The 27,253-nt window shown below is 59.1% G+C and overlaps 11 protein-coding genes across 11 annotated transcripts; 5 read left to right on the top strand and 6 right to left on the bottom strand.

Moving 5' to 3' along the window:
• Positions 1 to 331: 331 nt before the first annotated feature.
• On the top strand, positions 332 to 2,198 carry B0H18DRAFT_1024551 (NAD(P)-binding protein). Its single transcript, XM_048029707.1, has 10 exons — positions 332 to 734; positions 790 to 824; positions 875 to 1,041; positions 1,104 to 1,139; positions 1,193 to 1,266; positions 1,316 to 1,509; positions 1,562 to 1,637; positions 1,697 to 1,752; positions 1,803 to 1,889; positions 1,942 to 2,198. The coding sequence occupies exons 1-10, from the start codon at positions 632 to 634 to the stop codon at positions 2,044 to 2,046; spliced, it is 933 nt and encodes a 310-aa protein (XP_047890063.1). The 5' UTR covers positions 332 to 631; the 3' UTR covers positions 2,047 to 2,198.
• B0H18DRAFT_1024549 (uncharacterized protein) lies at positions 2,109 to 4,148 on the bottom strand. Its single transcript, XM_048029706.1, has 4 exons — positions 3,947 to 4,148; positions 3,878 to 3,887; positions 2,196 to 3,821; positions 2,109 to 2,131 (listed from the first exon to the last, which is right to left on the bottom strand). Exons 1-3 carry the CDS (start codon positions 4,009 to 4,011, stop codon positions 2,283 to 2,285), a joined length of 1,614 nt encoding a protein of 537 aa, XP_047890062.1. The 5' UTR covers positions 4,012 to 4,148; the 3' UTR covers positions 2,109 to 2,131; positions 2,196 to 2,282.
• A 654-nt stretch (positions 4,149 to 4,802) lies between these two features.
• B0H18DRAFT_1024543 (uncharacterized protein) lies at positions 4,803 to 6,750 on the top strand (the record flags this gene model as incomplete). The annotated part of the gene is made up of 12 exons (XM_048029705.1): positions 4,803 to 4,879; positions 4,927 to 4,933; positions 4,984 to 5,005; positions 5,065 to 5,305; positions 5,355 to 5,613; positions 5,670 to 5,820; positions 5,872 to 5,925; positions 5,973 to 6,121; positions 6,181 to 6,189; positions 6,248 to 6,372; positions 6,426 to 6,447; positions 6,499 to 6,750. Exons 4-12 carry the CDS (start codon positions 5,245 to 5,247, stop codon positions 6,746 to 6,748), a joined length of 1,080 nt encoding a protein of 359 aa, XP_047890061.1. The 5' UTR covers positions 4,803 to 4,879; positions 4,927 to 4,933; positions 4,984 to 5,005; positions 5,065 to 5,244.
• Positions 6,751 to 6,984: 234 nt separating this feature from the next.
• On the bottom strand, positions 6,985 to 8,105 carry B0H18DRAFT_1024541 (uncharacterized protein; the record flags this gene model as incomplete). The annotated part of the gene is made up of 4 exons (XM_048029704.1): positions 7,882 to 8,105; positions 7,807 to 7,851; positions 7,236 to 7,782; positions 6,985 to 7,215 (listed from the first exon to the last, which is right to left on the bottom strand). The coding sequence occupies exons 1-4, from the start codon at positions 8,022 to 8,024 to the stop codon at positions 6,985 to 6,987; spliced, it is 966 nt and encodes a 321-aa protein (XP_047890060.1). The 5' UTR covers positions 8,025 to 8,105.
• A 98-nt stretch (positions 8,106 to 8,203) lies between these two features.
• On the bottom strand, positions 8,204 to 10,568 carry B0H18DRAFT_1024540 (uncharacterized protein). The gene is made up of 4 exons (XM_048029703.1): positions 10,093 to 10,568; positions 9,719 to 10,057; positions 8,507 to 9,667; positions 8,204 to 8,471 (listed from the first exon to the last, which is right to left on the bottom strand). Exons 1-4 carry the CDS (start codon positions 10,282 to 10,284, stop codon positions 8,415 to 8,417), a joined length of 1,749 nt encoding a protein of 582 aa, XP_047890059.1. The 5' UTR covers positions 10,285 to 10,568; the 3' UTR covers positions 8,204 to 8,414.
• An 841-nt stretch (positions 10,569 to 11,409) lies between these two features.
• B0H18DRAFT_607131 (uncharacterized protein) lies at positions 11,410 to 12,233 on the bottom strand. The gene is made up of 2 exons (XM_048038768.1): positions 11,712 to 12,233; positions 11,410 to 11,642 (listed from the first exon to the last, which is right to left on the bottom strand). The coding sequence occupies exons 1-2, from the start codon at positions 12,081 to 12,083 to the stop codon at positions 11,490 to 11,492; spliced, it is 525 nt and encodes a 174-aa protein (XP_047890058.1). The 5' UTR covers positions 12,084 to 12,233; the 3' UTR covers positions 11,410 to 11,489.
• Positions 12,234 to 12,384: 151 nt separating this feature from the next.
• B0H18DRAFT_1086407 (NO signaling/Golgi transport ligand-binding domain-containing protein) lies at positions 12,385 to 13,295 on the top strand (the record flags this gene model as incomplete). The annotated part of the gene is made up of 5 exons (XM_048032038.1): positions 12,385 to 12,677; positions 12,732 to 12,928; positions 12,976 to 13,104; positions 13,223 to 13,239; positions 13,260 to 13,295. 5 exons carry the CDS (start codon positions 12,385 to 12,387, stop codon positions 13,293 to 13,295), a joined length of 672 nt encoding a protein of 223 aa, XP_047890057.1.
• Positions 13,296 to 17,095: 3,800 nt separating this feature from the next.
• On the top strand, positions 17,096 to 17,648 carry B0H18DRAFT_607077 (uncharacterized protein). The gene has a single exon (XM_048038767.1). The coding sequence runs from the start codon at positions 17,293 to 17,295 to the stop codon at positions 17,614 to 17,616; it is 324 nt and encodes a 107-aa protein (XP_047890056.1). The 5' UTR covers positions 17,096 to 17,292; the 3' UTR covers positions 17,617 to 17,648.
• Positions 17,649 to 19,796: 2,148 nt separating this feature from the next.
• On the top strand, positions 19,797 to 20,534 carry B0H18DRAFT_957111 (high mobility group box domain-containing protein; the record flags this gene model as incomplete). The annotated part of the gene is made up of 1 exon (XM_048042546.1): positions 19,797 to 20,534. One exon carries the CDS (start codon positions 19,797 to 19,799, stop codon positions 20,532 to 20,534), a length of 738 nt encoding a protein of 245 aa, XP_047890055.1.
• Positions 20,535 to 21,760: 1,226 nt separating this feature from the next.
• B0H18DRAFT_1086406 (FMN-linked oxidoreductase) lies at positions 21,761 to 22,883 on the bottom strand (the record flags this gene model as incomplete). Its single annotated transcript, XM_048032037.1, has 3 exons — positions 21,761 to 22,420; positions 22,459 to 22,647; positions 22,716 to 22,883. 3 exons carry the CDS (start codon positions 22,881 to 22,883, stop codon positions 21,761 to 21,763), a joined length of 1,017 nt encoding a protein of 338 aa, XP_047890054.1.
• Positions 22,884 to 22,955: 72 nt separating this feature from the next.
• Positions 22,956 to 25,769, bottom strand: B0H18DRAFT_1024514 (uncharacterized protein). The gene is made up of 12 exons (XM_048029702.1): positions 25,324 to 25,769; positions 24,955 to 25,265; positions 24,616 to 24,902; positions 24,461 to 24,558; positions 24,338 to 24,410; positions 24,061 to 24,272; positions 23,891 to 24,012; positions 23,761 to 23,840; positions 23,673 to 23,702; positions 23,517 to 23,608; positions 23,436 to 23,450; positions 22,956 to 23,384 (listed from the first exon to the last, which is right to left on the bottom strand). Exons 1-12 carry the CDS (start codon positions 25,681 to 25,683, stop codon positions 23,034 to 23,036), a joined length of 2,031 nt encoding a protein of 676 aa, XP_047890053.1. The 5' UTR covers positions 25,684 to 25,769; the 3' UTR covers positions 22,956 to 23,033.
• Positions 25,770 to 27,253: the final 1,484 nt, after the last annotated feature.

The raw sequence follows: 27,253 nt of genomic DNA, 5'->3' as shown, positions 1-27,253 counted from the left end.
ACCTCGTAACGGCTATGCAGGCCTGGATCCGGGAGTCCCCAGCAGGCACTTCAAGCAAGTTCCCTTGCGGCCCATCTGTACATATTATCGTCAGAGTAACGCGGCGGAGCCTGAGCGGTAGCATTTGGGTAGCATGCAGCTTGAACTTGGATCTGAATTGTGAGCATCAGCCATTGCAAGCACACTAAGTCCGACTCATGGCATGCATATTTCTCTTGGAACAGAGAGCACAACCTAAGCTGAAAGTCGGTGGAACAGTAGGACTTGTATCGAGCCAGGCAGTGAGAAGTTGCAGTAGGATCCTCCTGAAGGTGGCCAGCGGTCAAGCTTTCCGACTCACGGTCACGACCTCGGCGCGTCAAGCTTCGTCGAGGCTCGGCGTCGCGCACGCTTGCTCGCTCATTCAACTTGGCTGTTCCCACTGCTATCGAGGCCGGCTGCCACGGATTTGACTGGTCTACCGAGAATAGTACATCCACTGGGAATCCGAATACTGTCGCCATGCCCTATTCGCACGCCCATCCTCGCGCAGCACCGTCGTCGCCCGTGAGGCTCCCATAGCTACCGACATCGTCCACTCACCGCACTGTCTCTCATCCACTGCCATTGTCGCCATCTGCGCTGAACAAGAATGGGAAACCAGCTCGCGGCCCTGGCTCAGGCCTTCCCGCCAAAGTCGGCGTTTACTCCCGAGCAGATGCCGGACTTGACTGGACGGGTCGTAATCGTCACAGGTCTGTATACGCATGCGCGTTGTGTATGCTAACGCCTGACGAACTATCGACCCAGGAGGAAATGTTGGCATCGGCAAGGAAACGATCAAGGTATGTCTGCCACCAGGGTTCAGTCTGGAAAGCGAACTCATGCGCTCTAGGCCCTTCTCGAGCACAACGCGAAGGTATACATGGCGTCCAGGAGCAAGGAAAAGGCGGACGCTGCGATCAAGGAGCTTGTGCAGCAAACAGGCAAGGAGGCCATATTCCTCGAGCTTGACTTGAGCAGCCTTGCTTCCGTTCGAAAGTCGGCAGAAGAATTTATGAGGTGCCCACTACCCAGAAGTCGGAAGCCCTGAGGCATGCACTGATACGGTCTGAATATGGCAGCAAGGAGAAAGAGCTACACATTCTCTTCAATAACGCGTATGTGCTCTCTACTGTGACTTTTGACGACACGCCATGATATCGGGTTGCAGGGGCGTTATGTGGCCTCCGCGTGAGCTGCTCACCGCAGACGGCTACGATCTGCAATTCGGCACGAACGTCCTCGGTGAGCCTTCTACCCTCCAATCCACATTGCATACCCTAACGATGCCTAGGCCATTTCTTATTCACAAAGCTCCTCATCCCAGCACTCGTCGCCGGCAAAGATACCTCGCCCGACCACCACGCTCGAGTCGTCACCACGTCCTCAAGCGCGGCCTACGGCTACACGCTCAACTTCGACGCGTTCAGGGACAGCCCAGCTCGACGGCGGATGATAACGACCACGTTGTACTCGCAGAGCAAATTCGTGCGTGCCATTGCGAGGCGTCCGGGTGTGTTGCTGACGGACCGCGTTGCAGGGCAACGTTGTGGTTGCTCGCGAGTTTGCAAAGCGGTATGCAGACCAAGGCATCGTGTCTACGTCGTGCAATCCAGGTAACACACGAGCCATACGGCGAGGCCAGAGCACTGCTCACAGTTTCTGTGCTCCTTAGGGAACATCCAAACCGAGCTGCAACGCTACGCTCCCACGATCCTCCGTAAGATTATGGTACGTCACTAATTATCTCCCTACACACATCCCATCCCTGACAGCCGCAGAATCTCGTTCTGTACGACGCGCCTTACGGCGCACTCACCCAACTCTGGGCGGGCACCATGCCAGAGACGCTGGATTACAACGGCAAGGTAGGCGGGTGGTCATTCACTAGGCGTGCTTGCGGCTCACACACCCTGACAGTATCTCATTCCCTGGGCGAGGGTAGGCCAGTGCAGGTCAGAAGCGTATGATGATGCGTTGGGCGAGAAGCTGTGGGGTTGGCTCGAGGAACAGGTTAAGGACTAGTGATTGCGTCTCACTGGAAACCTGTCATATCGCACTCCGTGCACGGGCACACGGGTGTAAACGCCAGGAATATCGAACACTACCCGTAGGTCGGATTCAGAACATATTGACGACATCAATCATCATGATATGATTTACTTCCCCCCAAGAAAGAGCCAGGAAACGGCTTAGCTGCCAATTTAACGCGGTATGTACACTTCTCAGCCTACCCTGACCTATCGCCCAGACGACACCCGCTACGCCTCACGCCAGGATGGCCAGAGCATATGTCCAGCAACGCTACATACCGTAGGCATCGCCATCTCCGGGGTGCTCTCGCAGAACCTATACTCCACAGAACGAAAGCATTTGTCCAGCTCCTTCCACTCCTCGCGCACGAACCGAAACGCCGGCATGCAGCACACGACCACACTCTTGCCCGCCAGCTGTGTCTTGTTGGCGAGCAGGCCGTCGACGATCGACCGCGCAGCGATGCGGCCCTCGCAATGTACGTGTATAGATGTGAGACCGGAGCACGTCGGGACCGTGCCCTGCATCGAGCTCAATAGCTCTACAACATCGTCGTTGACGACGAGGAGCTCGAGCTCCGGCAGTGCCTTGATCAGACTGTGTAATGCCGCGCCGTGCTTCCTGTCGACAGGCCCGCTCGCCCTCAGCCACAGCTCCCTGACCTGCGCCCGGGACACGAGCACGGGAGCGGTCCCCAGCCAGAACTCGTAGTGGAACCACGACGTGTACTCATCGACGCGCACGCCCGACTCCTCGCCCACCGCACACACGCATGGTCTCCCCGCGGTCAGGTCCAGCGCGAGCCGCGTGACCCCGCTGACGGGCGGCAGCACCGCGAGCGCTTCAGGGAGGGACGCAGCGCAGGGGAAGATGTCCGCGAGGCGGAGCGCGGTCGACGCGGGGAGCGCAAGGTGTCTGAGGAGCAGTGCGCCGTCGTCTGCAGAGACTTGCTTTAGCACGAGGGTGCGCAGCGCGCCGAGGGCGACGACGTCGTCGGCCCGGGCGGGCGCGAGGTCGGAGAGCGCGGAGAGGACGAGGTGCTCTAGGAGGGGGCAGCCGCTGAGGAGGCTGAGGAGGCGGATGAGCAGATTGGGTCCGTGGCAGCTGTCGATGTAGAGGCATGTGAGGTTGTCGAAGCGGTTGTGCGGGAGCCAGGGGAGGCTGCAGAGCGAGAGGTGTGCGAGGGCCGTGGTCTGATTGCTGAAGAGGATGGGACAGCTGTCGTCAAGGTACGAATCCGCGCCGTGGTAGCTCGTTGAAGAGCGCGGCCCGGTGAGTGTCAGGGTACGCAGCGCGGGAGCGGGGAAGCTCAGACAAGCACCGCTGCGCTGCATGTCGAGCTGTATCCAGTGTAGCTCCTGTATGCCGTGGCTCTGCTCCGACAAGAATTGCAGCGAGCGAAGCTCTGAAAATGTCATCAGAACTTTCAGAGGGAGCTCCCGGGACCGCTCCAGCAAAGTGTCGAGCTCGAAAGGCTGCGAATCAAGGATATGGGCCCACATTGTAGATGACTGCAAGCATACATCGCGCCAATACCAACAGACTTGCGAGAGAACGACCGAGCTCCTGGTGTCAAGGACTGTGGGTCCCCATATCCGAAAGGCCGTAGACGCGTCTCTGGTGGGTGTAACTGGTATCTGGGGCCTAGTGGGGATGTAGTCGAAGACGTGGTTCAGCAACTCTGGTGGAAGCCGGTTTATAGGACAAGGGCTCTCCTGAACACCGCGAACAAATGCGATGCATGAGGTGAGTAGTTTCTCCACGGCCTGTATCAACGTGGACGTGAGAAGCGAAGAGCAGATGAGACTGAGCTGGTACTGACCGTCTCGGCACTACATGAGTCGTAGTCGTAGGTTGAACAACGTGTGTGAAGTCGAAAGAATATGCATACCTCATCAAGGATACATCCTGCTTCATGTGCGTGTGCAAAGTCGCCGCGATATTCAGGGAAGACATACCAAGCCGTGCTAGGGCAAGCAGGGTGGAATAACGGTATATGTACTACTGTGGTACCGCACCGGTTGCGAAGAGAAGTAGCATATTGGCACGCGGCATCCTCCTATCTATGTTAGAGCGAGCTGAGGCGGTGACAGAGGAAACGATGTACTTGGATGCCCTTGACAATTGAATATTGAAGACCTCTTCGAGCGCAGGTCGGGCGCCCATCGTGATGCCAGACGGTTTCAGCACGTTTAGACGCGATGCTCTAACTCGTACTAGCGTCGGCGAGTGTTCATATCCGCCGCTATAGGCTGCATGTTGGCTGCACGCAGGCTGCATTCAGCCTTGGATAAGCCGGGAGGTCATCAGAATGATGATGGACATGCAGAATAACATTGACTCCCGAGACATCCTCCCCGAGCCAAGCATTTGAGCAGTGAGGTCTAGTGAGAGGCCGCCGCGTTACGATCACGTCCCGATGAGCCTTGATGCGACCTCTGGAATGTTACATACGTTTCTTCCGGAGGGGTGGTACATGCAGATGCTAGCGGCGACAGAGGGATGCGGCCAAGATGAAGATGCGGCAAACCACTTGCAGTTGCAGCGCGTAGACCGCGTGACCGTGTGGCGACGCGTCTCAACCAGCGCGTTCACTGGATTGCGGGTTCATTGTCAATCGCGGTCACCTCTCAGGCTGCTTGGCTGCGCCTTCTGCCCCATCATACATACGCATCTTTCTGCTCTCAGTCTGTATAACAATGTCTGCACAAGATTTGAGACGTATATGGAACCCTTCGCCACCGCCATCCGAGGACTGGGGGGATGGAGAGTGGGAGTACTGGGGAATCGTGAACCAAGAGATGGATGCATATCGCATGTCATGGTGCGTGCGACCTCTCGTGTCCATCGACGGCTCCTGACGATATGTAGCTACGAGGTGTGTAGGGTGGCACGAGACAACCGGGGTGGCTGCTGAACTTGCTACAGGTGAAATGGCCCGGCTGGCAACGTAAGGATGCTGCAGGAACCAACACGACCTGGCAGAGAACGAACCACGACATGACGCAGGTTGAAAGGAAGTGGGATAATGACCGAACTGACAAGCGTGCAGAGAAGGCTAAAGAAAGCCTCGCCATCAAGATCGGCATTGAGCCTGACCAGCCCTGGCACGAAGACGCGACAGTCGAGTGGGAGGATGCATACATCGAAAAGCTTGCTGAGCGCGACAGACGAGGGCTCAGAGATTACATGCACTGGCAGAACATCAAGCATGTCACTGACAGCGACAGCGACAGCGATGGTGTATCTGGTAAGCTTATGCTCAGGTGCTAGCCTCACTCGCTGAAACCTATCTTCAGTGAGGTCGGAAGGCGGGTCAGTTCCCAACCCCCCGTCAGCGAACAGGCCAGTCAGGCCAGAGCTGCGGCCTCAGTCGCAGCCTGATCCTGAGGTCAATCAGGTAAGGCGGAGAGACCGGCGAAAGGAGCTCCAAGCGGAATGGAACCGTGCAATAAAATTCGCGCGCGCAGCTCCTCTGTACATCGTCACCGGGTCCAATGCTCAGGACGTCCCTCCCGGGCTGGAGGGTTTCGAGTATTGCGAGCAGCACTACGTGAGGTACGTCTGACGCTCGTCGAAGATTCCTGGCAACCTTGAAGCTCATTGCTGCTCAGAGCTGAGGGGGTTCCTGGTCCACCGGACCCCTCCTTCCTTGCTATTTGCGACTGCACAACTGGTTGCAGGAGCGCACAAAGGTGTGATTGCCAGCTCGCATCAGAGCTCGTCAATGAAGCCGGAGAGAGAAAGTATGCCTATAACAGCGAGGTTGGTCCTTTGGAGCGTCGTACGTCTACTCGTCCTTTGACCGCTGTGCAGGAGATATTCAAGTTCAACCTCCGCCCAGGTGTGGTGGTCATTGAATGCAACGAGGTGAGTTCCAAATCCCCTGTATCATGCGCCGTACTCATATCGTACAGGGCTGTACATGCCCCCAAACGTGCCAGAACCGCGTCGCACAGCGACCGCGGGATGTTCCGATGGAGGTCTTCTACACCGGCGACTGCGGCTGGGGCGTTCGTGCGACGACTGATCTTCCCGTAGGCAAGGTCCTCGGGGTATACACAGGGTGCGTCTGCCACCATCATGGCCCAAATCTCAGCTCACGGCCACCGTCTATGCCACTAGGAAGCTTATGTACGGATGTCTACTAGCTGACCGGACTGTCAGGATTCGCTGACGACGTGAGCTGTAGACGTCGCGAAGATGCCGACAACTTGTCGGACGAGCACAGATCTTACATATTCGATCTCGACATGCTTGAGTCGGGTGACGAGGACGCGAGCACGGTGCGGTATTCCGTTGACTCCTACCAATATGGTGAGTGTCCTCCCTTCAGACGCAGAACGAAAGCTGATTGAGGCTCGTCGTAGGCAACTGGTCGAGGTTTATAAAGTGAGTACGGAGCGGCGATCAATGCAGCCCAGGGCTAATCCGCGCTCGCAGTCATTCCTGCGAGCCCAACATGAAGGTATATCCCGTGGTGTGGGACACGGTCGCCGAGCTCAACCAGCCATACCTCGCGTTCGTCACGACGAAGGCTGTGCGCGCTCGTACGGAGCTCACGATCGACTACAACCCTCGGGACGCGGTTGCGCACAAGCAGGGCAAATCGAAGGGCAAGTCCAGGGTACCAGAAGGCGCGACGCGGTGTAAGTGCGGCGCAGAAGGTTGTCGGGGATGGGTTATGGTGTAGGAATTGTATTCATGCATCTCAAATGTATTATCATCATCACTATCGTGCATCTTATTTTGAGGTCTTCGTTGTACTTCTCGCGGCCCGACTCTGCATGGACGTGAACCAAACATCGAACGAGTGCCATCGATGAGCAAAGCACAACATCAAGTTGATCCAACGATAGAAGCGTACAGACAATGAATCACGATACCGAGGCAGATGATCAACAGTCCCAGTCAGTACACACAAACTCACTATGTCGCAGTAGGCTGAGCAGGCGGTATGTATTTATCGAGCTTCTTGCGGAGTGGATGGTCGACCTTTATACCGCATGTTCTCATGGCGATGGCCAAACCGCCCCCGAGTCGTCGTCTCTCCTCCTCGTCTCCACCCTCCGACTCCAGCAGCTCCTTCACCGACCGCGCGAGACGGCCCTTCGGCATAGACGGTTTGTCCCCCGTCTGTGGGGGCTTTTTCTTCTTCGCCTTCCCCTTGACTTCGGAACCGCGAGCAGAGGGTCGAGGACCTCGATGCGGAAGCGGCGGTAGGCGACGGCGGAAAGGTGGACGACGCGGTCGGGCGGGCTCGCCGCCTCCGCGTACTCCTCGATACACGCGATGTCCGCGGGCGACGCCCCCTCGACGAACCCAAACTTCTTCAGCTCCTCCGTGCGCCGCTCGCGCAGGCGGCGCTGGATCTTCTCGCGCGTGTCGTCCTCCTGGATCGTGCGCGCGACGGCGTCGAGGACGTCCGCGAGGCGGAGCCAGCCGCGGTCCTCGTCCACGGCACGCTTGACGTAGTGACGGTTGACGTAGTTGAGCAGGCGGCTGACCGCCTGCGCGCCGGCGGAGTAGCGGTTGAAGCAGGGGACGAGGTAGTGCACGAGCGAGCTGTCGTCCGTGGGCGCACCGAGGAAGATCTCGCGCGCGGCGTCTGCGTAGTAGCGGTCGAGCTGGTCGTACAAGTCCGTCCCGCTCGCCTTGCCCTTGTCCTGGCGGGTATGCGCAGCCCGGCCCCCAGACCGGGCCGGGCGAGGGCGGCACCTGCTCGGACTGGGACGTGAAGTAGTTGTACACGGCGGTGTGCACGCCCATGTGGTAGCTGACCTCGATCGCAGGGGCCTTGGACGGGTTGTTCGTGGGCGAACGGACCATGTGGTCGAGCGCGGGCTGCAAGTAGCCCCACAGAGCGGGCAGGGACGCAGCAGGGTTCGCGCTGCCGTGGACGGGTTGGGCAGGGGCGGCGGGGGCGGAGCCTCGCCCGCCGAGTCTTGCTTCGTCGTCGCTGCGGGCATGGTGGGTGGGCCTGCGGCTGGTGGTGGTGGATAGGAAGCGAGCAGGCAGCGACGGGCTGTGTAGGAGAGTGGTCGAAACCTTGCCACGGAAGCAAAAGACTTTCTCGCGCCTGCCCACAGCGAGGCGCCAGCGCTCGATCACTCTTCAGCTTCCGAGTAACCCGATCACTCGCGGGGGATATTATGTAGTTCGTGATATAAAGAGGCTCGACTAGGTACAATAACACGACGCGTACAGTACGCAAAACCGGCAGAGCACGAAAGCAGCAGAGAATAGTAAGAGGGGTGAGGATAAGCAAGTAGTATGTGTCATGGTAGCATATAGATCCGGATCCTTCCTCCAATACATACCAGCGAGCCTGCAGATAATCGACACAACAGCACTCCCAACTACACCACACCAAGTACAACCGTCGCCCGCAGGCTCACCTCCGTCCGCGCAGACGCCTCGCCGCACTCCTCGGCATCCCGTCCCGACCCACCTCCAGGTACTCATCCGTCCGCAGACTGCTGCTCTTCCAGCCCCAGCTCTGGCTTATGCTGAACACGTCCGGCGCGCTCGTGAACCTCGTCAGGCTGGCTCCCGTCGCGCTCGCACACGAAATGGCGAAGTACGCGCTCACCGCAGGGCGCGGGTCGCGATAAGGTTGCTGCGGCGCCGAGGCATGTGCCGTAGCAGGGAGCGTGAGTGGCTGCGCAGGCGCAGAAGCGAGGATGCTGCTGGTACTGCTCGAGGGGAGCGACGATGCGAGCCCGGGGGAGGCGGGCGACGAAACAGGCGTGGTGCTTCGCGAGAGCGGGAGGGTTGGCAGGCCGGAGGACGAGTACCCCACAGTCGAGGAATGCATCGAAGTCGGCCTCGGCGACGACACGATGCTGCCACTCACGCTTGAGCTTGCCGGTCTCCCCGAATGTGCTGCCATCTGCGCTGGCGTCCTCCCTCCCGTCGAGCTCGCCGGTGTGGGTATTGCAGGTGCAGAGCACGGCGGCAATGGATCCACCGAGCTCTGTCTGTGGAGGTACACCCCGAGCTGGACGCCCTTCTTGCGCACAACCTGCACGTATACATTGTACAAGCTTCCAGCATACCACACCGTGTGGCTGTGCAGACGGCTCTTCTCCTTCAGCGTGTCCACGTCCCAGAACTCGACGCCGAACCTGAATGGCGGATGCGGCGTGAACTTGCTCGCGCCCTCCCCGTGCGCAGATGCGGACGCGGCGGAGTAGCGCTGTTGCTGCAGACCGAAGAAGTTCTCCTCGCACGTCCGCGCACCCTTCTTGCCCGCGTCGAGCGTCGGCGGGCTGACGAGCTCGAGGAGGTGCTGCTCCGTATTCGCGCCCTCCACGCCGGTGCTATCTCCTATGCGCACGGAAGAGTCGCCAGGCACAGGGTACCACGCGCCCTCCTCCGTCTGCTTCTGCAAGTCTGTGCTGGACACACCGAGCCCGAGCTCCTTGTCGCGCGCAGACGGGGAAAGCGGCGGGGACGACGACGACGAGCCACCGCCGCGCGGACGAGACGTGATGCGATGGCGGAGGACGTCCTGGTTCCAGTGCGCAGACTGGAGGACGGACAGCGGCACGTACGGCTGAACCGTGCTCGGGGACACGTCCTTGGATATTGCGATCATGTCGTCGAGGCTCTGCGTTCCATGAGAATCCAACCCGACCTGCCCAAGCCATAACACACGCACCATGTTCTCGTAGTATATCCCCGTCCGGAAGAGCTCCTCCCACTCCCGCTCCTCGACGTCCGCGTCCTCCGGCTCCTCCAGCGGTACGCCCCTCCGCATCTCCACGACCGCCTTCGCCATGTCGTACCTTTCGCGCTCGCCCTTCACGAACAGCGCGTCGCTCGACAGCACCCCGCGCGCCCACCGCGCACTCAGCCCTCCCCGGCGCCACACCACCGGCACCGCACACCGCGTCTCCACCCCGTCCTCGCCCCCCGCGCGCTCCTTCCCCTTCCCGGCCCCCTCAGGCGGCGCGAACCTCGACGGCGCCGTCAGCCCCCGCTTCCTCGTCCCCCGCTCCTTCCCTCCCTCCCCTCCTCGCCCTGCCACCGCACCACCGGCCCTCTCGCCTCCGCGTCCTTCCCACCAACCACCTCGACCTCGCACGCGAGCACGTCCCCGCCCCAGCGCGCGAGCCAGCACGCCGCCGCCTCGCCGACCTTGTCGCTCACCGCGCCGTAGTAGTAGTGCGGCTCCAGCGGCGGCGCGGGCTCGGGCGTCGCGGAGGCCGGCGTGCCGAGGTCCATGGAGGACAGCTCGGAGCGCGGCGACGCCGGCGCCTCCTTCTTGATCGACGGCGAGGGCAGCGGCGTCTCGACGTCCGCCTCCGTGTCAGCGGACAGCGCGGAGAGCTTTGCGGCGATCGTCTCCGTGTCCTTCTCCCGCTCCCGCTGCTCGTGCTTCTCCTTCTGCTCGTGCTCGGGCTGCGCCCGCTCGTCCTCCGAGTCCAGGACGCTCTCCGCGACGCCCTCCAGCCCCACCGCCGGCCCGTCCCCGCCCGCCGCTAGGTCGTCCGGCGGCCCGATGCCCCTGCCCACCGCGAAGTCGAGGTAGCGCACGGCGGTATGGGGCCCGACGCTCGCGAGGACGAGCTGGAGCGCGTGCGCGGCTGCGGCGGGCATGCCGAGGAAGGACGCGGTCGCGAGGAGGGAGAGGAGGAAGCGCGGGGTGGCCGGCTGGTGGCCTGCGGGGGTTGGGGATGGTGTGGAGGGCGCTGGATTGGTGGAGGAGGACGGGGAGGGGAGGTTGAAGGCGGACGTGAGGGGCTGGGAGGGGGTGGGGATGTAGTCGGGGGAGAGGTGGAGGGGCGGGCCGCCGCCGTATAGTCGGGCGACGCAGACTCTGCCGGCGTAGGACTCAGTGGGGGCCAATGCCGGAGCTAAGACTGCACTTACTCGAATGCTAGTGGAAATTGCAGGATATGTTAGTGATATGCACAACAAACTGATGTCGCCTTGTATATATCGGTCGCGGGTGGGTGCAGTTCCTCGTATTCTGACGATCTGACACGCCGATGGTGAAATGGGATGTATTGCTGACGTCTTAGACTACATGCACAGAGATGAGCTACACAGTAAACGAGCAGCAGTCCTCGGGCAGACACACGGCCAGCACCATGTAATTCACCTCCATACATACCAGTCGCAGACATCTGCTCTATTTCGGCAGCATCTGTCATGCCTGACGCCGTTGACATCCGAACCGGCTCTGCTCGCACATTGGCTCCGCCCGAACAAGCAAATCGTGATGGTCGGTGTCAGAAACAGGCATCAGCGGTTCCGTCACCAATGACCGAGTTGTACACCAGGGCTTCCACCAAGTATGTTCCAACTTTGAAACGCGAAAGACTGTGGGACATGCAGACGCAAAGCGTTCCCCCACAGAAGGTTCCGGGCTCCTCGCACGGAGGTCCGTCATGACCACATACCCACCCACGACCGACAATCACCCGTCACAGACCCACGGATGAGACGAGCACTGGGGCGCGAGACTCACCTGCACGCGTAATATTCGGGTCATCGAAGACGATGTCGATCACGTCCAGTTCAAAGTGTCTCCCCCAGAGCTTGGACTTGCTCTCTGCGAAGCCTGCAGTGAAGAGGGACTGGAAGTAGCCCTTGCCGCGACGGCATACGTCAATGTCTGTTCCATGCGGGCAGGTCACGACACTCACAGCCTGGATGAGCACCACCCTATGAAGCCTATAGATCGCGTGCCACGATCCCCGGATTCGCAACGCGACATCTGCTGTCTTGCGCGTCAAGAATGACTGGTATAGATGATTTTGGAGATCGGCAGGCGACGCGCCGCGGGTCGGAGACGCGACGGCGAGGCTGCCAGCCATGTCTTGGTCGTCTGCCCCGGGAGCGGGAGACAGGGCTTGTTTGCGGAGTGAGGGCAGGGAGGCGGAATAGGGGATGGCGAGGCGGGAGAGCGGGGTATTAGTAGGCGGGGGATGGGCGGAGGAAGTAGGGGCGTGACCGCGACTGGGCGAGGCCTGGGTGTGGGTGTGGTGCGAGGACGAGGGAAAGCGTGGATGGTCCATGGCGGGGTGGTATTTAGTCGGGCAGTAGACTCACTGCAGTGCTGAGCAATCGCTTGCCAAGCCGAGGCGATTATGCTACCGGCGCCGGACTCGCACCTTGCTGGCCGGGAGAGGCTCTGAGCGCAGTGCGCACGCCTCCGAGTCGTCTCCACGCCGTCCCCGCCCGACTCCAAGTCTCCCGCCGGCACCGCACACTTGCCCCATCTGGAAGTCCGGCCCGCCAGCCCGCCATCTGGTCGCCGGCGCCTGCCTCTGCCTCACCGATCGCACCGACCCCTCCTCCCGCCGCCAGCGACGAGCCATGCACGCCGCACCGCATCCCCGCTTCTCCGTCCTCTCCGCCTCCGCACTCCAGAGCAACGAGCACCTGTCCCCCGCCGCGTCGTCCACCCGCTTCTCCCTCCCCTCCGCGCCCTCCATCAGCACCAATGCTGGTGCATCCAAGCCTGCCGCGCCCCGCCAGACAATCTACGACCGGCCCCTCAACAAGACGCGCGCAGGGGAGGTCAGCGCGAGCGCGTTTGCCTTCCTCTTCTCCGAGGTCGTGCAGTACACCCAGAAACGCGTCAACGGCATCAACGACCTCGAACGGAGGTGCGTGTCTGCCGCATCCGACTGACCACAGAAGCTCTGAACCGCGCGCTCCAGGCTGAACACGCTCGGCTACCGGGTAGGCATGCGCGTCCTCGAGCTCATGTCCTGGCGCAACGAGGCCACCGCCAAAGCCCCCAAGCGCGAGATCCGCTTCCTCCCCGCCCTCATGTCCATCCACACCCAGGTCTGGCGCGCCGTCTTCGGCAAGCCCGCGGACGCCATCGAGAAGAGCGTCGAGAACGCCGACGAATGTGCGCCCCGCTCCCCTCGCCCTCGCGCCCCACTCACGCACCCGCAGACATGATCATCGACAACGACCCCGCCATCACACGCAACATCTCCGTCCCGCGGGACATGAGCCAGCTCAGCTGCTCCTCCTTCACCGCCGGCGTCGTCGAGGCCGTCCTCGACGGCCTGGGCTTCGTGAGTCGCCCCTCGCCCTCCGTCCACGCGTCCGCCGCTGACCGCAGCCCATGCAAACGTCGAACTCTCCGCTCCGCTGGCAGCCCGCCCGCGTGACCGCGCACAACACGCCCACGGACCAGTGCCCAACCGCACCACGGTCCTCATCAAGCTCGAAAGTCGGTTCTCGACCGCGAGGAGGCGCTCAAGACGTGAGCGTGGGCGCGCAGCCGGGCTCTGGGCTCTGCATCTGACAGGGGCCGCATCGTCGGTTGACTCAACCTGGGCGTGCACGGGAGGACGTGGCGGGCTGGAGAGGGCTTGCTGTCCAGCTGGGGGCAAGGAGCGATCGGTGACCGGTGACGGATGACCTTCCTGTCTTGGGCATGCCGCGACGGAGATACGTCGTGTGCTATGTGGTGTTTGCGCGACGACTGCTGAGGCTACTTGCATCTTATGTGTGCGGCCTTGCGGAGACGCTGGCCGGAGTGGGCGAGCGTGACTCCTGGGTGGCGGCGTCCCAGTGCGCATGTATGGTAGCGTGCACGCCACGATACACAATGAAACGGGATGTGCTTGACTCAGGCTGCTCAATTGATCTCTGGCGACGACACTACTGAGTGCCGTTGTACATAGGCCGCTTTCGACATCGACAAACAAGCCTCCCTCTCGTCATAGGTGTGTCCAAATACTGACAAGTGCGGACGCTAGCATCCGACAGACAACGCCCACCGTATGCGCGGAAACGGACGAAAAGTAATCAAGCCATCTACTGGCCTTCCCCGGTACGGTGTAGTGAACGTCCTTCCCCCCTTCCCCCCTTCACCGTGTGGAGATGCTGAGTTGTCGCCAAGAAATCGTGATAGCGTCGCAGGCTGCCAGCTCGCGTCTGTCATGGAAAGGAACTACGGTGGGCGAAGACAAGACAAACAGACGTGATCAGGCCCGGCGATTCGAGCGCGGCAATGTCGCCAACGACCGCGAGTCCACAGGAGCCCGCTCAGCTTCACCCGAGCAGCGTGCTACGCGCATCAAGACTATACGGACCTACCCAAACCGCAAAACAAAAAAGGGCACTCGCCCTCGGGAGTACGCTCTCCACAGCCCCCGCCGACCAACTCAAGGTGTGGAGATGTCGACGTTGACGGAGCGGTCCTGAACGCACTGCGAATGGCCAGTCCGCATCGCGGCCGCCTCCCGGCCACGGCGTCTCCACACCCTCGGTCGGACGTCCCTCGTCGAGTCGCTGCCTGTCGGAGGGAGTGGTAGGAATGCGAGTGGAGGCTTACCGTACTATAGGCCGGTTGGCGGAGCGTCGCAGCCCAGCGAACAACGGCGGTTTCCGGGTGAAGTCTTACGGAGGAGACGGGTTGCTCACCTCCTGCTCGCCCGTCGCGTTGCCCCCTACTCACCCTCAGATCTCAAGAACGGGGAAGCGAGTGCACTGCGAGCGGCCAGTTCGCAGTACCGCCGCCTACCCGCCCTTGACACGTACCCTCCTACGCACCCAGCCCCCGGTTGTCTCGCGCAAGCTAATTATTAGATCTACAGAAATGAAGAGAATTCAGTCGCGACTCACTACGGGTCAGATAGCTCCGTAGTCACGTTGTCGGTATCTTGCTATGGGGACGCGCAAGTGCCGTTACTCAAGTGCTCAAGAATGATCGCGACGAGAACGATCCTCAAACGACGGCACGATGTCGTCCTCGAACCGAGCACGCTCACCTATTCACTCACACACCAGTTAGTAATACTTACCTCTCGAGCTTTACCGCCACGGACACGCAACCTGGACAGCCAATCGACACCAAACCATTACCATCCGCTATCCTTACCCACTATCCCGTCGCCGAGTCTGAAGACGAACAGGCAACTGTGTTACAAGTGGCCAACTTGCAACACATCTGCCTGCTCGTCATCGGCACCGCCACCCCCCGGCCCCGCCCGCCACCGTCACACAAACACCTACGTCAGTGAAAACGATACAGGAAGATAAGGGAAAGCTCCTTATCCTCTGTGATAAGCCTGCAGTACTCGCAAGAAGAGGCGGTCAGTAGCGTCAGCGTGTCACAACGTTGGAAGCAGAAAGCGATCAGGCACTTACCTCGTATGGTCAGAGCCGAGAAATGGGACCTGGAAAACGTCCAAAAGTCAGTCTCGCATCCTGTGGCGGAAATGAACAAGGAAAACTCACCCTTGTCTCACCCTCGGATCGACCGACAGTGCGAGGATGCCGTCCCCCAGGAATCGAGCGTGTTGCGAGTGGCCACCTCGCAACGCGACCGGCTCCTGGTCTCGGGCATCCCCGAACGCCAGTCGCCGATAACCCTGTAAAGCGCAGTCACCATGAGAGGCGAACGGGACCCACCTTCCGGACAAAAGTAGGCCTAAGGACGAACGGTCAGTCCTCCTATGCTGGTGACAATGAAAGGTGGTTCGCTTACCCTCTGTCTACAGCTCCTCCGTCAACCCACCCGCTCCAGATGCCGCAGAAGGATGGGCGATTGTGTTGCAAGTGGCCACCTTGCAACACAGCCGCTCATCCACTTTCGGCACCTTCCCTCCCGCCTCCGTCCTCCGCCGGGCGACGCCCTAAGGGGTATTGTCAGTGAGCGCTAGCAGAGTCAGTGGAGAAAAAACTACCTAGCATTCGTTCGCGCGGCAGGCTGACACCTATGTAACGTCCGAGTCAGCAGACACGAGAAGCCTCGGAACACTCACCGTCATGGAAGCCGAGAGAGAGAGCACCTGGAAGAGAACGGAAAGTCAGTACGGAGCGCTGTGAGGAAGGTCAAACGAAAGCACTCATCTTCTGGGCCCCGTCGGGGATCGACCGACGAGGGATCTGGAGACGTCATCATCCAGGAATCGAACGTGCTGCGAGTGGCCAGCTCGCAACACGGCCGGCTCCTGGACTCCGACGCGCCCGTATCCCAGGTCGGTCGATGATCTGTGACAGAAGTTAGCGAGCGAAGCAAGCAATAGCAAAGTGGACTCACCGTTCCAACCACGACTTGAACCTGAATGCCCTGCAACGCGCGAGAGCCTAAATCAAGTCAGTATTCGAGGTAACGATGAAGGGAAAGCACTTACCTTCTGCTAGCGCTCACCCGTCCATCCTTCACCCGTCCAGCCCTCACCCGTCCAGCTCTCACCCATCCAACTCTCACCCGTCCAGTCCTCACCCGTCCACCCCCTCTCCTCCCCCAAGATGACGAGGACTGAGAAACGATTGCACTGCAAGTGGCCGCTTGCAAGGCAGCCGCCTACCCGTCCACGCCACCTACACCCCCGATCCCCTCCCGGTCCCGCAAACGCTCCGGAAGACCTGCGCAGAACGTCAGTGAGGATAGGTGAAACAAATTGAGACCACTACTCTTTGTTGTGCATCGGTCTTGACAGAGGTTGACAGACGGTCGTTGAGGTCTACAGGCACTGGTCAGTAGTCGGACTGAACGAGATGAAACGAAGGGGTACTTGGCCATGCACCGAACACGCCTTGAGATGTCGAAAACTTGAGGAACCTAGGAGGGAGCACACAAGGCAGTCAGTGAAGTGTTCTCAACCCCGTACAAAGCAGAAGACTCACCTTCTTCGTAGACGCCCTTCCTCTCCTCCCCCGTCGAGCGGCGGAGGATGCGCAGGTATCAGAGTCAGGAGGCGAACGCAATACGACTGGCCAATCGCATGCGGCCGCCTCGCCGACCCATCCTCCCCCGCATCCACCGTCGACCGGCCTCAAGCCACCCCTCGCCATGCACGACCTGAAATGAAAGAGAGCAAAGAGGTCAGTGAGTGAACAACAAATAATGAGAACGAAACGGACTCGTCTTTCGAAGAACTCGATGTTAGTCGAAGCCCTGTGAAGAGGTACGTTACGATGAGATTCAAAGGAAATCCGCGGGATGTAGGCAGGAGGTAACTCGGGGCATGACTCCCGAGTCAACACTCCGCCAGATCCGTTGGCTATACTTGACCGCCGCCTCCTGGTCCCGGTCCCGGTCCGGTCTTCGTCCTGGTCTTGAGCAGCACACCGTCCCTAGCCTTGAAGTTGAAGAGGAATCCTGGAACTGAAACGCAAAGATCAACGCAGACGAAGACGGTACGGGCACTCTTTTTCTGTTTAGTATTTTGAACTGTTTTTCTCTTTTGTGATCTATTCCAAAACCGAAACACGAACACGAACTCGAAACCCAGAGCGCGGCGGTAGACCATGGTGTCTCCGCGCACCCAAATACCAGGACGAAGTGCTTTCTCGGAGGCTTCTGCGACCCGTCGAGGCCTAGGATTATCTCGACGGTTCGCTCCACACCCCAGTCCAACACCCAATCCTGGCTTTTCTGACTGGCGACCACCACCCCGTAGATCGCACAGTCCAATTGCCAACGGCCAGTTTCAGTCTCGACCAGCAACGAGGTTCGAAACACCAGGGCAATGCGCGCCAGCGCCCAGCAACCCTGAAGCTCTCCCGCACGCTTACTGGGGTCCTCAACTTTGCCGGCCGCTGTATCGGACGTCGCACCCGCCCACCTATTAGTCGGCAGTCCGCGGCATACGACGTCCCACCAAACAGCTCGAACAGCTCGGACATCATCGCCATCATCACGCGCGCGCAACGACACCCATTCCGACGCTCAGAACCCACGGCACCGAATCGTGTCGTCGCCCTGCGCCTCCTTCAGAGGCACGAGGCGCAGCATCTGGCCCTGCGTGTAGATGTACGCGGGCACTCGAGCGCGGCGACGTCGGGGCTGCCAATGTGCGAGACGGGCGGCTGCTTACCCGTGCGGCGGCCTGCTCTCCGCCCCGACTTCTTGAGCGGGCGGGAGACCAGAGCGGGCCAAGTGAACACGGTAGAAGACATGACGGAGATGGACGGGGAGTGGGGAGTATAGGAAGGTCGCGTGTGGGAGAGTGCAGAAGGCGGTGGTGCGGGGTAAGGAGTGAGAGAGGGTGTTCCGCGGTAGGGGCTTTTTATGCAGTTCGGGATCGTGTTTCTGTCTGCAGACAGTTTCAAGATGTACCGAGGGCGTGCGGATAGTCGGTAATAACGATCTGCACCGCGCTTACGGTGAGCCCTGACCTGTACCGTCCCACAAGGAATACCCGACGTGACGGTTTTGCAGATAGTAATACTTGTATGCGCATGCAGCCGCGACGTCTGGGCCAACGAGTTGGAGTTATCCAGGGAGTGAGTGTCCAGCAAGTATCTCCGAGTTTGAATTGATGGAATGAGACGCTACGAAAGGCTTTCAGATTCAATGATACCACCCCGAGTCGTAATCAAGATATGCGCACTTTTGCTTCCGCGGCATCAGTTGTGTTAGAAAGGGGCCAGTGACGAATATGGCGGTGATACAGCCTTTCCATCAGAGACACCTCTAATCCAGTGCTTTGATTTTTCACAGGGTCTGTGCACGAGTGTCGCAGAGACTGCTGGTATATGAGTGAGAATTGCAAGCCCGGGCGGTCAGACTGGGCCAATGGAACGCGGTCACGTGAAACGCATGTAGCGCGTCGCGCGACGCGACGCGCGTCATACTGAGATGTCCGCACTGACAGAGCATCCATAACGACGACAGATTGATGTTGTTCACTTACAAGAAGTCGGTATATCAAAAGTTATATTTTGAGAGACTCCGTATGCAGAGGTATGCAGTGGCTGAGGTAATTCATTTGCCACTGCAGAGGAAGACTGACAATGCTTTGTGCCACTGTCTGGCTGCAGTCACGCGCAACGCGTCATTCCATACTTTGTCGAGCCATGAGGCAAGATCAGCTCCTGCCTCGTATGTCTTCTTGCGACTGCCCGCATTCAATGACGGTTCCTCCGCCTGCACAATGCAGCAGCAGGACAGACATCCGAGTCGCGCACGGCCTGACCTTTCGCCGTCTCTCTACGCATTCAAGTATACGCTCGCAGGGGTCAGGAGAACGGTGAGTTAGATGTTGCAAACATTAGGCTCTCCACACTGACTTTTAGGTGCCCCGCAGTCGACAAGGCACGGCGGGAAGCTTCTCACCGTAGAGTTGCGTGGGACGAAGCGCCAGGGCCGAGCCACTCGGAGCGGCACCCGGGGATCCAGGGCGACGTCGAGAACGGGCAGCCAGCCTCGTGAGTGAACCAGGACCTCCACTCGCCACCAGTCGCACTCATCGATACACACACAGGGCTGCAGATAGGCTCGCGGGAAGCGGTGCCGCGCGCAGGGACGGACGAGAATGCATGGCGGGGGCCATTGTCGTCCGGATTTGGACGGAGGTCAATGGGCTCTGTCTGCCTTCCATATCGGCCTAGATCGATCGTCCGGGTCACACTCGCGGAACCAGTTGCTCGAATGGGGCTCCGGTCGCCGTGCCGAGGCCCTGCCGAGCGGACGAAGGTGCGAAGCCACGCGATTAGAAGCGCAGATGGATCGGGGTGAAGAGAGGTGTGCAGCAGTGTGATTGTAGCGCGTAGTTTCTGGGCGCTACGCCGCCCAAGGCGCACCGACGCACTGGATCAGGCCTCTGCTCAGCCAACCGTGCCCTCTCCAGCTGCACAAAGGCCCGTCATGCACGCCAAGTCTATAAAGCCAGCACGCCCGGGGCTCCTCCCCTCGACGTCTCCTCTTGCCTCGCTCTCCGCGCGCCCGCAACACTTAGCGTGCGTCCCCGCCCGTGCTCTTTGTGTACTTCGTCGAACATACATTGCACTCGTACACAGACTTCTCCACCATGCCAGCCGTCCGCGACAAGACCACCACCGACCTTTCTCCCCCGCGTACCCGCAGCAGAGTCTCCATCCCGACGCGCCTCTGGTCTCCTCCCTCCGTCGTGCCCTCTCCGGATCACACGAGCACCTCCTCCGCGTCCACCAGTGCCCCTCATCTCGTCTCGCCGGCCGCTCGCAGGCGCAAGGGCCCCGACTACATCCCACGCCCTCCGAACGCGTTCATCCTCTTCCGCCAGACGCTCTTCAAGCAACTCAAGGAAGGCGCCATCGAGCACGACCAGCGGCTCTTCTCCCAGATCATCTCCACGACCTGGGCGGAGCTTGGTGCGGCCGACAAGGAGGTCTGGTACAAGCAAGCCGCGGACCTGAAGGAAGCACACACGCAGAAGTATCCCAACTACCGGTTCAGCCCCGTCGTGCGCATGGACAAGCCGCGCAAGCGCAACGTCAAGCGCAACGGGCCCAAGGACAAAGAGCGCTGCCGCCGCCTCGGCAAGCTCATCGCGCAGGGGAGGGACATCCACGAGCTCGAGCGCGAGGCGAAGCGCATCGACGCGACCATGCGCGAGGACGGCGGGGCTGGCAAGGGCGCGAGCGAGCTCGGCATACCCGTGTCAGAGAATTACTCCACGAGCATCTTCGACCTCACGCTTTGCGATCCTTGCGACACGACCGACGCCTCTACGCCTCAGCCCTCCACGCCCCGCCTCTCCGGGCCACACATCGGTATCCCGACGTAGCGGAATGGTCGCCTGCGAGCAAGTCCTTCTGCGCCCCGCCGACGCCGATCAAGCAGCCTATCGGGGCCTTCTCCTCGTGCTTGATTTTCTACCCAGATGACAAGTCAGCGAAGATTGAGCCAATTGTAAGTGTATCGCACCCATCACTTTCCGGTGCACGTCTTGAACGCACGTTCCACCACAGAGCACCCCCGCTCTGCCTCTCGACTTCCCTTCAATCAAGCATAACCCCCAGCCCGAGCCCGAAGCGCTCTTCCTCCCGTCCACGCCCTCTCCCCCCACCTTCCCCACTCCGCTGCCCATCCCTGCGGACAGGCTCGCGCCGATCCCCTGGGCGTACAGCACCCTCCTCGCCGACGCGTCCAGCCTGGACGAAGACTGGGCGTGGTTCCCGACGTCCCCGAGCCTCTTCGACGCGAGCACCCCGACGGGGTCTTCCTCCTCGTCGCCCCCCGCGTCCTCACCCGCCACCTCGTCGACCCCCTCGACGCCGCCCCAGCACTTTCCTCCGCCGTTCATCCCCTCACCGACCGTCGCCTCCTCGCCCATACACGCATCGCCGTTCAAGCCTCACAGCCCGTTCGACGCCTCCGCGCTTAGCGCCTCGCACTTCTACCCTAGCGAGGGCATGTACGCCAACGCGATGTCGTCGCCGTCAGCAGCGGGTGACGACGTGTGGCTTGGGACGCCCGCCGAGCTCCAGGGGATGGGCATCGAGGGGGAGAACGGGATGGAAGGTCTTGGGCTGTACGACTCGTTGATGAACGAGAACGTTCTGAAGGGCTACATGGGTTGACCCCGCACGCTGCGTCTCGCTTCTTCCCTCCGCTTGGACTCCCTTCGTTCTTCGTTCTTCGTGAATATCGTTATCGTTCGCATTCATTACTCGCCGCGACCTATCAGTAGGCCGCGCGTGTATACACTATTCGTCTCTTCGTTCGCATTGCTGCATCTTCGATACGCACACAATTCACTTGTAACACTAGAGTTTGCCCGCGACAATACTAGATTGTACTTCACTGGCTATCCTGCGAGGGAACTGACGTCAGATAGGGTATTCGCAACAGAGTGAGGGAACACCGCACACCTACAGCTAACATACACGGCCCCCGAATAGACGGTCAACATATCGTTACACGTCTCAGAACGGTCAGTCACACGAATCAATCATCTAGAGCACAGACGCGGCACTCATCTTACACCACCTCGTGGTCGCTCGTCCTCCCTCACGCATCCATCGCAATCCTCTCGAACGCCTTCAGGCCCTCCCGCCCCAACGCAGTCGCACACGCCACTGCGCTCGCCCCCGCCGCCCGCATCCTATCCGCCGACGCCCGGTCCTTCACACCACCCACCCCAATCACCTTGATCGCGCGCATCGCAGGGGTCGGATGAGCCGCCAACGCGCGCGAAAACCCCAACACCGTCCCGAGCGCAAGCGCATGCAGCCGCTCGCCACCAATTCCACCCAGGGGGGTCGGCAGCGCGAACGCCGTCGGGGCGGGGTCGGCGCCCAAGGACGGCGGGGCGGACGCTGCGTCGATCTCCCCCGCGAAGAGCACGCTGCCGCCTAGCGTGTTCGTGCACGTCAGGAACGCGAATGGGCTCCGCGCGTCCTCCGACTCAGAGCCCGGCTCGGCGATGGTGTACTCCGCGAGGCAGTCGACGACGTCGCGGATGCGCGTGACGTCGGGGTAGGGCGAGAGCTTGAGGCCGATGGTGAGCGACGGGTCTGCGCGCGCTGCAGCTGCGAGCACGTCGAGGTGTGGTCGGAGCGCGGGGAGGTGGTAGCACGGCGGCGGCGCGGAGGGGATGTTTGGGCAGGAGGTGTTGAGCTCGATGGCGATGAGGTTCGCTAGGTCGAGGGGGTAGATGAGGGAGACTTGCTGCGTAGGTCTGCGCGGAAGCTCTGGATGTCCTGGACCATCTGCGCGAGGTCGTCTGCCTTGGACGCGGTGATGCTCAGGATGACTGGCTTCGCGTGGCTCTGCGACCCTCCGGCTGGTGGAGGACTGGTCAACAGCTCACGGACCCATTCCAGATACTGCGAGAGCGGGTACGGGGAGTATCCGTACGAGTTGAGCGTGGAGAGCCTGTCCGCGGTGAACACCACCTGATCATGTCGGCGCCGTCACGATCCGTTGTACAAGCCTGCAATAGATAATAAGAGACACGACTCACAGCATTCGATTCGTTCTCTTTGAAGCCGTGTAGCGTCGCGGTGCGAATCGTGACCGCGCCTGTGTGAGGACAAGCATACAGATCGCGGAGCTGCGCGATATCTGAAGCCCAGAGACAGGATGAATTAAGGACGGGAGGATCGACGACAATGGTACCCAGTCTGACCATTGCTGGCGATGCTTGTCACCACTCTAAGATCACTACGCACCGTATGGAAAGTGGTAATCAAGGAGTGTAGACGGTAAGTACCATACTCCGGGGCTACTATACAAATGCATATATACGCGGGCCCGGCCCGGGCGTGGCCTTCACACCGTATCACCGTAGGGCTGTATACACCCAGACCTCCCTGCGTCCTCTGCTTTCAAATTGACTCTGACTCAACGTATACGAGTCACCGTCCTGCCATTGCTCCGACATGTCGTTCTCCGTGCGTACGGCGGGCTGATTGAAGGATCCCAGATCCGTCATTCCCGCTTCCCTCAGAAGGTCCGTGGATGGTACCTCCACCCCGGCTATTCTTTGGTTTAGTGTCGTATTTGTTGCGACAAGCCACATGATGTGCATGGGACCGAATTCGTCGACAAGCGGTTTACTCCTTGCAGTTCTCAGAGCTAGGATCGTCGCAATTATCAACATCATGGTCGAGGCTCCGAGGCCGACTGCGACCTGAATGCGTCGTGAATGATCCTACAATGTAACATCGTGATTGGGACTGACTTGTGCGACATTTATCTGGTGTGCCCGATTATCAAAATGTTGCAGATCACGTAGAGTTATGAACATGATCGAGCCACTCACATTGAGATGAAACATGACTATCGAACCCCGGGCGGTGCCGGAAGAGATTGTCAAGGTGTCTGCTTGGCTACTTGCGTCCACCAAATGTGCGGCTAGTAAGGGATGAACGTCTTGCGTTAGTTGGTTCGTATTCCACTCCAGCTTGAGGCCTCGTACCAGACCAATATGTAGCAGCTGTCATCTTGCCTACACGTCATGAGAAGCCCGTTCGGTGTGTATGCAGCATGATGAAAGAGACACTCACTCAAAGACGCCTCAAATGCCGTCAATCTGACTGCCTGCGTCCCGTTGGAAGTTGCAAGTCCGAGCACTTCTTTTAAGTATCTGCAAGACAATGAGTTTTACCACTGTGTCCATTGTCCATGGTAACCTACGGAACAGCAAAACTGCCCGGTTGATAGGATGTCGACTCAGTGGGATTCGGAATTAGGCCATGTAACGGGTCTAGCCCCTCATTGTATACTTCGGGCCCAGAATAAAACAACATGGAAGCCCACTTTGGTAATTCAGTGCAGTTGCAGAGTGAAAACGTCAGAGTGCGTACCGAATCGGAGTCATCAACCTGCGTCGAATCGGTCATTAAATCAGGCTCCCATGTAGTACGTATCGAAGGTCTGTTATCTGGGTCGAAATTTGTGCCACTGAGCGATGCGGCAGGTTGCCTTGTGGCGCCATCAACCACAAGGAGTCCGCTCGTCCACCCTAAAGTGCACCCTAGGAACTGAAGAGGTAAGCTGGAAGATCCATTGTAGTTCCCTTCATATAGTATCAGTGAGAATTCATACTCCCCGCACGACGCACGTGCGATATGTAGCACCTGCCTTTGACAGTCGAGATTGCCTGGTCTTCGTCATCGGTCACATCCAGAGTCGTAAAAACTAGCGCACTGCGTCCCTGGCCCGATTGTTCGGCTTTGCTGAGGAGATATCAAATATACTACGCACCATAGGTACAGACAAGGCTGTCTCGTTTAACAGTGCCGTCAAGTTGTAGTTGAGCATTGTCACGTACACCAGACCAGTCTCGGGCCCATCATTGAGATCTAAGTCAGGCTTTGATCAGCGATATATACAATTCATCACGACCTTGTGTATCTCACCCAACGGGTCCATGTAAGCAGTGAAGTGATAACGGCCGTATACAGCGTCCACCATCATTAGATTTTCCGACACTAGTGTGGCTGTTGCGTTTGGTATGCATCCGCAGGTAACATTCGCGGTAGTTGCATTCACGGTGACTTCGACTAGGCCACCTTCAGGGCGGATGGTGTCGTATATCGTACTATTGGCGAGTCCTATAGTCGACAAATATTGGATTTTGGTGTCGCCGTACTGGAGGAACGGAGCCGCCTGTTCCCACAATAGTGATTGGGAATCTGGAGACGCCCTGGATAGTTCCTATGTACAGAGCACACGAAGACAAGCGACCGATAACTCACGAGGTATTCACCACAGGCATACCAACGGTCACTGGAACCGTGTCTGCGTCCGTCAAATTGAATGATTGCACGGAGAGCAGGGAGGGCGTCGTGACGTGCAGAGTAGAGATGCACACGAGGTAGACGGTTACTGTGATTATCCCCAGGAAAGAAGACGGAGATGAGAATTGTCTCCACATGTTCACTAGTGCAGCTCCCAGTCCCGTCCATGCGCTCGCGACATCCTGCACAGCTGTAAGAGTGTGTTTGCCCGCAAGCAAACTCCGCAATGCCATGTATTGAGTTAGCAGGACAAGGAAAGCGGTGTAGGGCTGTCGGCGCGTCCTGGATCAAAGACAACACTAATCAATTCAAAGCTACTTCACTCACGATGATGATGGCTTGTAACACGAGTGATGTTTCCGTTGGCATCCTTTGGGCTCGTACAGGAGTCAGGACGATCGAGTGCTCAGCTCCACGTGCCCAAATGCACAGGAGCACAGCATGCGCTATGGAAAGGAGAGCATGGAGGATTATACTGACAGGACGCGCCAGCGTTCCCAAACGCATATCTGCAAATATCTGCCAATGGGAGCGCCGTAGAGGGAGACAAAAAATGGAGGGTCGGGACATGGAAATGGGCTTTCCAGTCGCTTCCTTTACTTGACCGTTAAGTAGCGTCAATCTGCCAGGACTGACAGCGTGCAGTACATCTTTTGGAAGAACTGATGGAAGGAGAGCTTCATCCATTTTGAGTCAACACCGTAAAAGCTCGGGCTCGGAGGATGGCTGTAGTTGTGTGTCAGGCAACGACAATCGGCCAGTGGATTGTTCATCTACATGAAGAAGCATACATCAGTATGCAGACAGCACATCATGACTGCTTGACAGATGTCATGAAGAACCATATGTCAGTACATCATGAGGTCAACAGCCTGACAAAAGGAGCGAGAAATCAGTGCGTTGTTAGGAGCGCCCTGGCGGTGCCCGAGACGTTTTGGGTTTGAGGAAACGGGTTATACAACGTTTACCATTGCTGACGCCAGCGCAGAAGCCAGCAAGAATCGTGTCGCCTGGAATGCAACATACCGTCGAATTTCCGGGCGGTTTGCATCACATATAGATGGCCCGTTCCTCTTCCTCCTCCTCCCGGAACTTTAGCCAAGCGCGCCAAATATTGGCCGTTGAACGCTGAGGCAGTGTAGCTATCGGCCTCTTCAAGCATCTATCTATCAATCAAGAAGACAGATACAACAGGAACCCAGCCTGAAGAGGCGATGCAACGTAGATAGATGAATGACGGCGAACGGACTCCATAGCTGGGATGCGGGGGCGTTACTTAGGCATAGATCATTGTGACACCGATTGATATCACTCACGAGAATGTGGTACATATCAGCAACAACCCGAAGGCAAACCTTCAGACTGTCAGCGCGCGGAAAACCCAAACACAGAGTACGTTAGAGCTACGTCTCACCGGCGCCGCCCACCCTGACTATCGATGGGTCAGTGGTATAACATCAAAGTCGGCACGCTATACCGCGGCTTCCTGACCATCGTTACTAAAAGTTTCGCACTGCATCAACACCCATCAGTGCCCACAAAGCGTCGCCAGCATGAATGACGCATTATACTGTACGTAGCACTTGCATGCCGAACTCGGCAACCACGATGTCCGACCGCGAGTCCTTGACGCAAGAGGACGTCCTTGGTCTGTTGATAGATCCGCGCAATTAGTCGGACGTGGAGATACATGTGCATGAAACGTCGCGTACTTGAGATCTCTGGACGATGTCGTGGTCGTGCAGGTACTTGACGCTCGAGAGAATGGATCTGAGGGGATGCTGAAGGTATCAGTAGTTCGTCGGGCGAAGGCACCCCAGACGATGTTGAATTGAAGACAGACAACCTACGGTAGAAGTGCACAGAAAGGCACGTAGGCTACGAGATCAATGCCACCCCGATCTGTGCAGAACGATAGAAGAGAATATATCACTGAACAGACAAATGGCGCACGTACATCAACACCGCAATAGCATCGTTCTCAGTGAACTTTTCCCTGTGGGTGGTAGGTTCGAACAGCTCGCTCACAGCAGACGGCGGCCCGAAAGAGGTAGAACCTCGTCCTCAACTCGGACCAAAACTTGCAACGCTGCGGCTTGACTTGAATCGCGCGCAAGAGAAGGCGGTTGGACGGCACCTACGTGGAGCGACGGTATGGCATAATTGCACGGCGCGAAGGAGACTATGGAGGCGCATTGCTGAATGCTAAGGCATCTACACCAGGACAATAACACGCGGCAGAGGACACATTGACTGT

Source organism: Fomitopsis serialis (genome assembly GCF_022376445.1).
Source record: "Fomitopsis serialis strain Sig1Antser10 chromosome Unknown B0H18scaffold_70, whole genome shotgun sequence".
Classification (NCBI taxonomy): domain Eukaryota; kingdom Fungi; phylum Basidiomycota; class Agaricomycetes; order Polyporales; family Fomitopsidaceae; genus Fomitopsis; species Fomitopsis serialis.
This window is presented reverse-complemented; position numbering and strand designations above follow the sequence as displayed.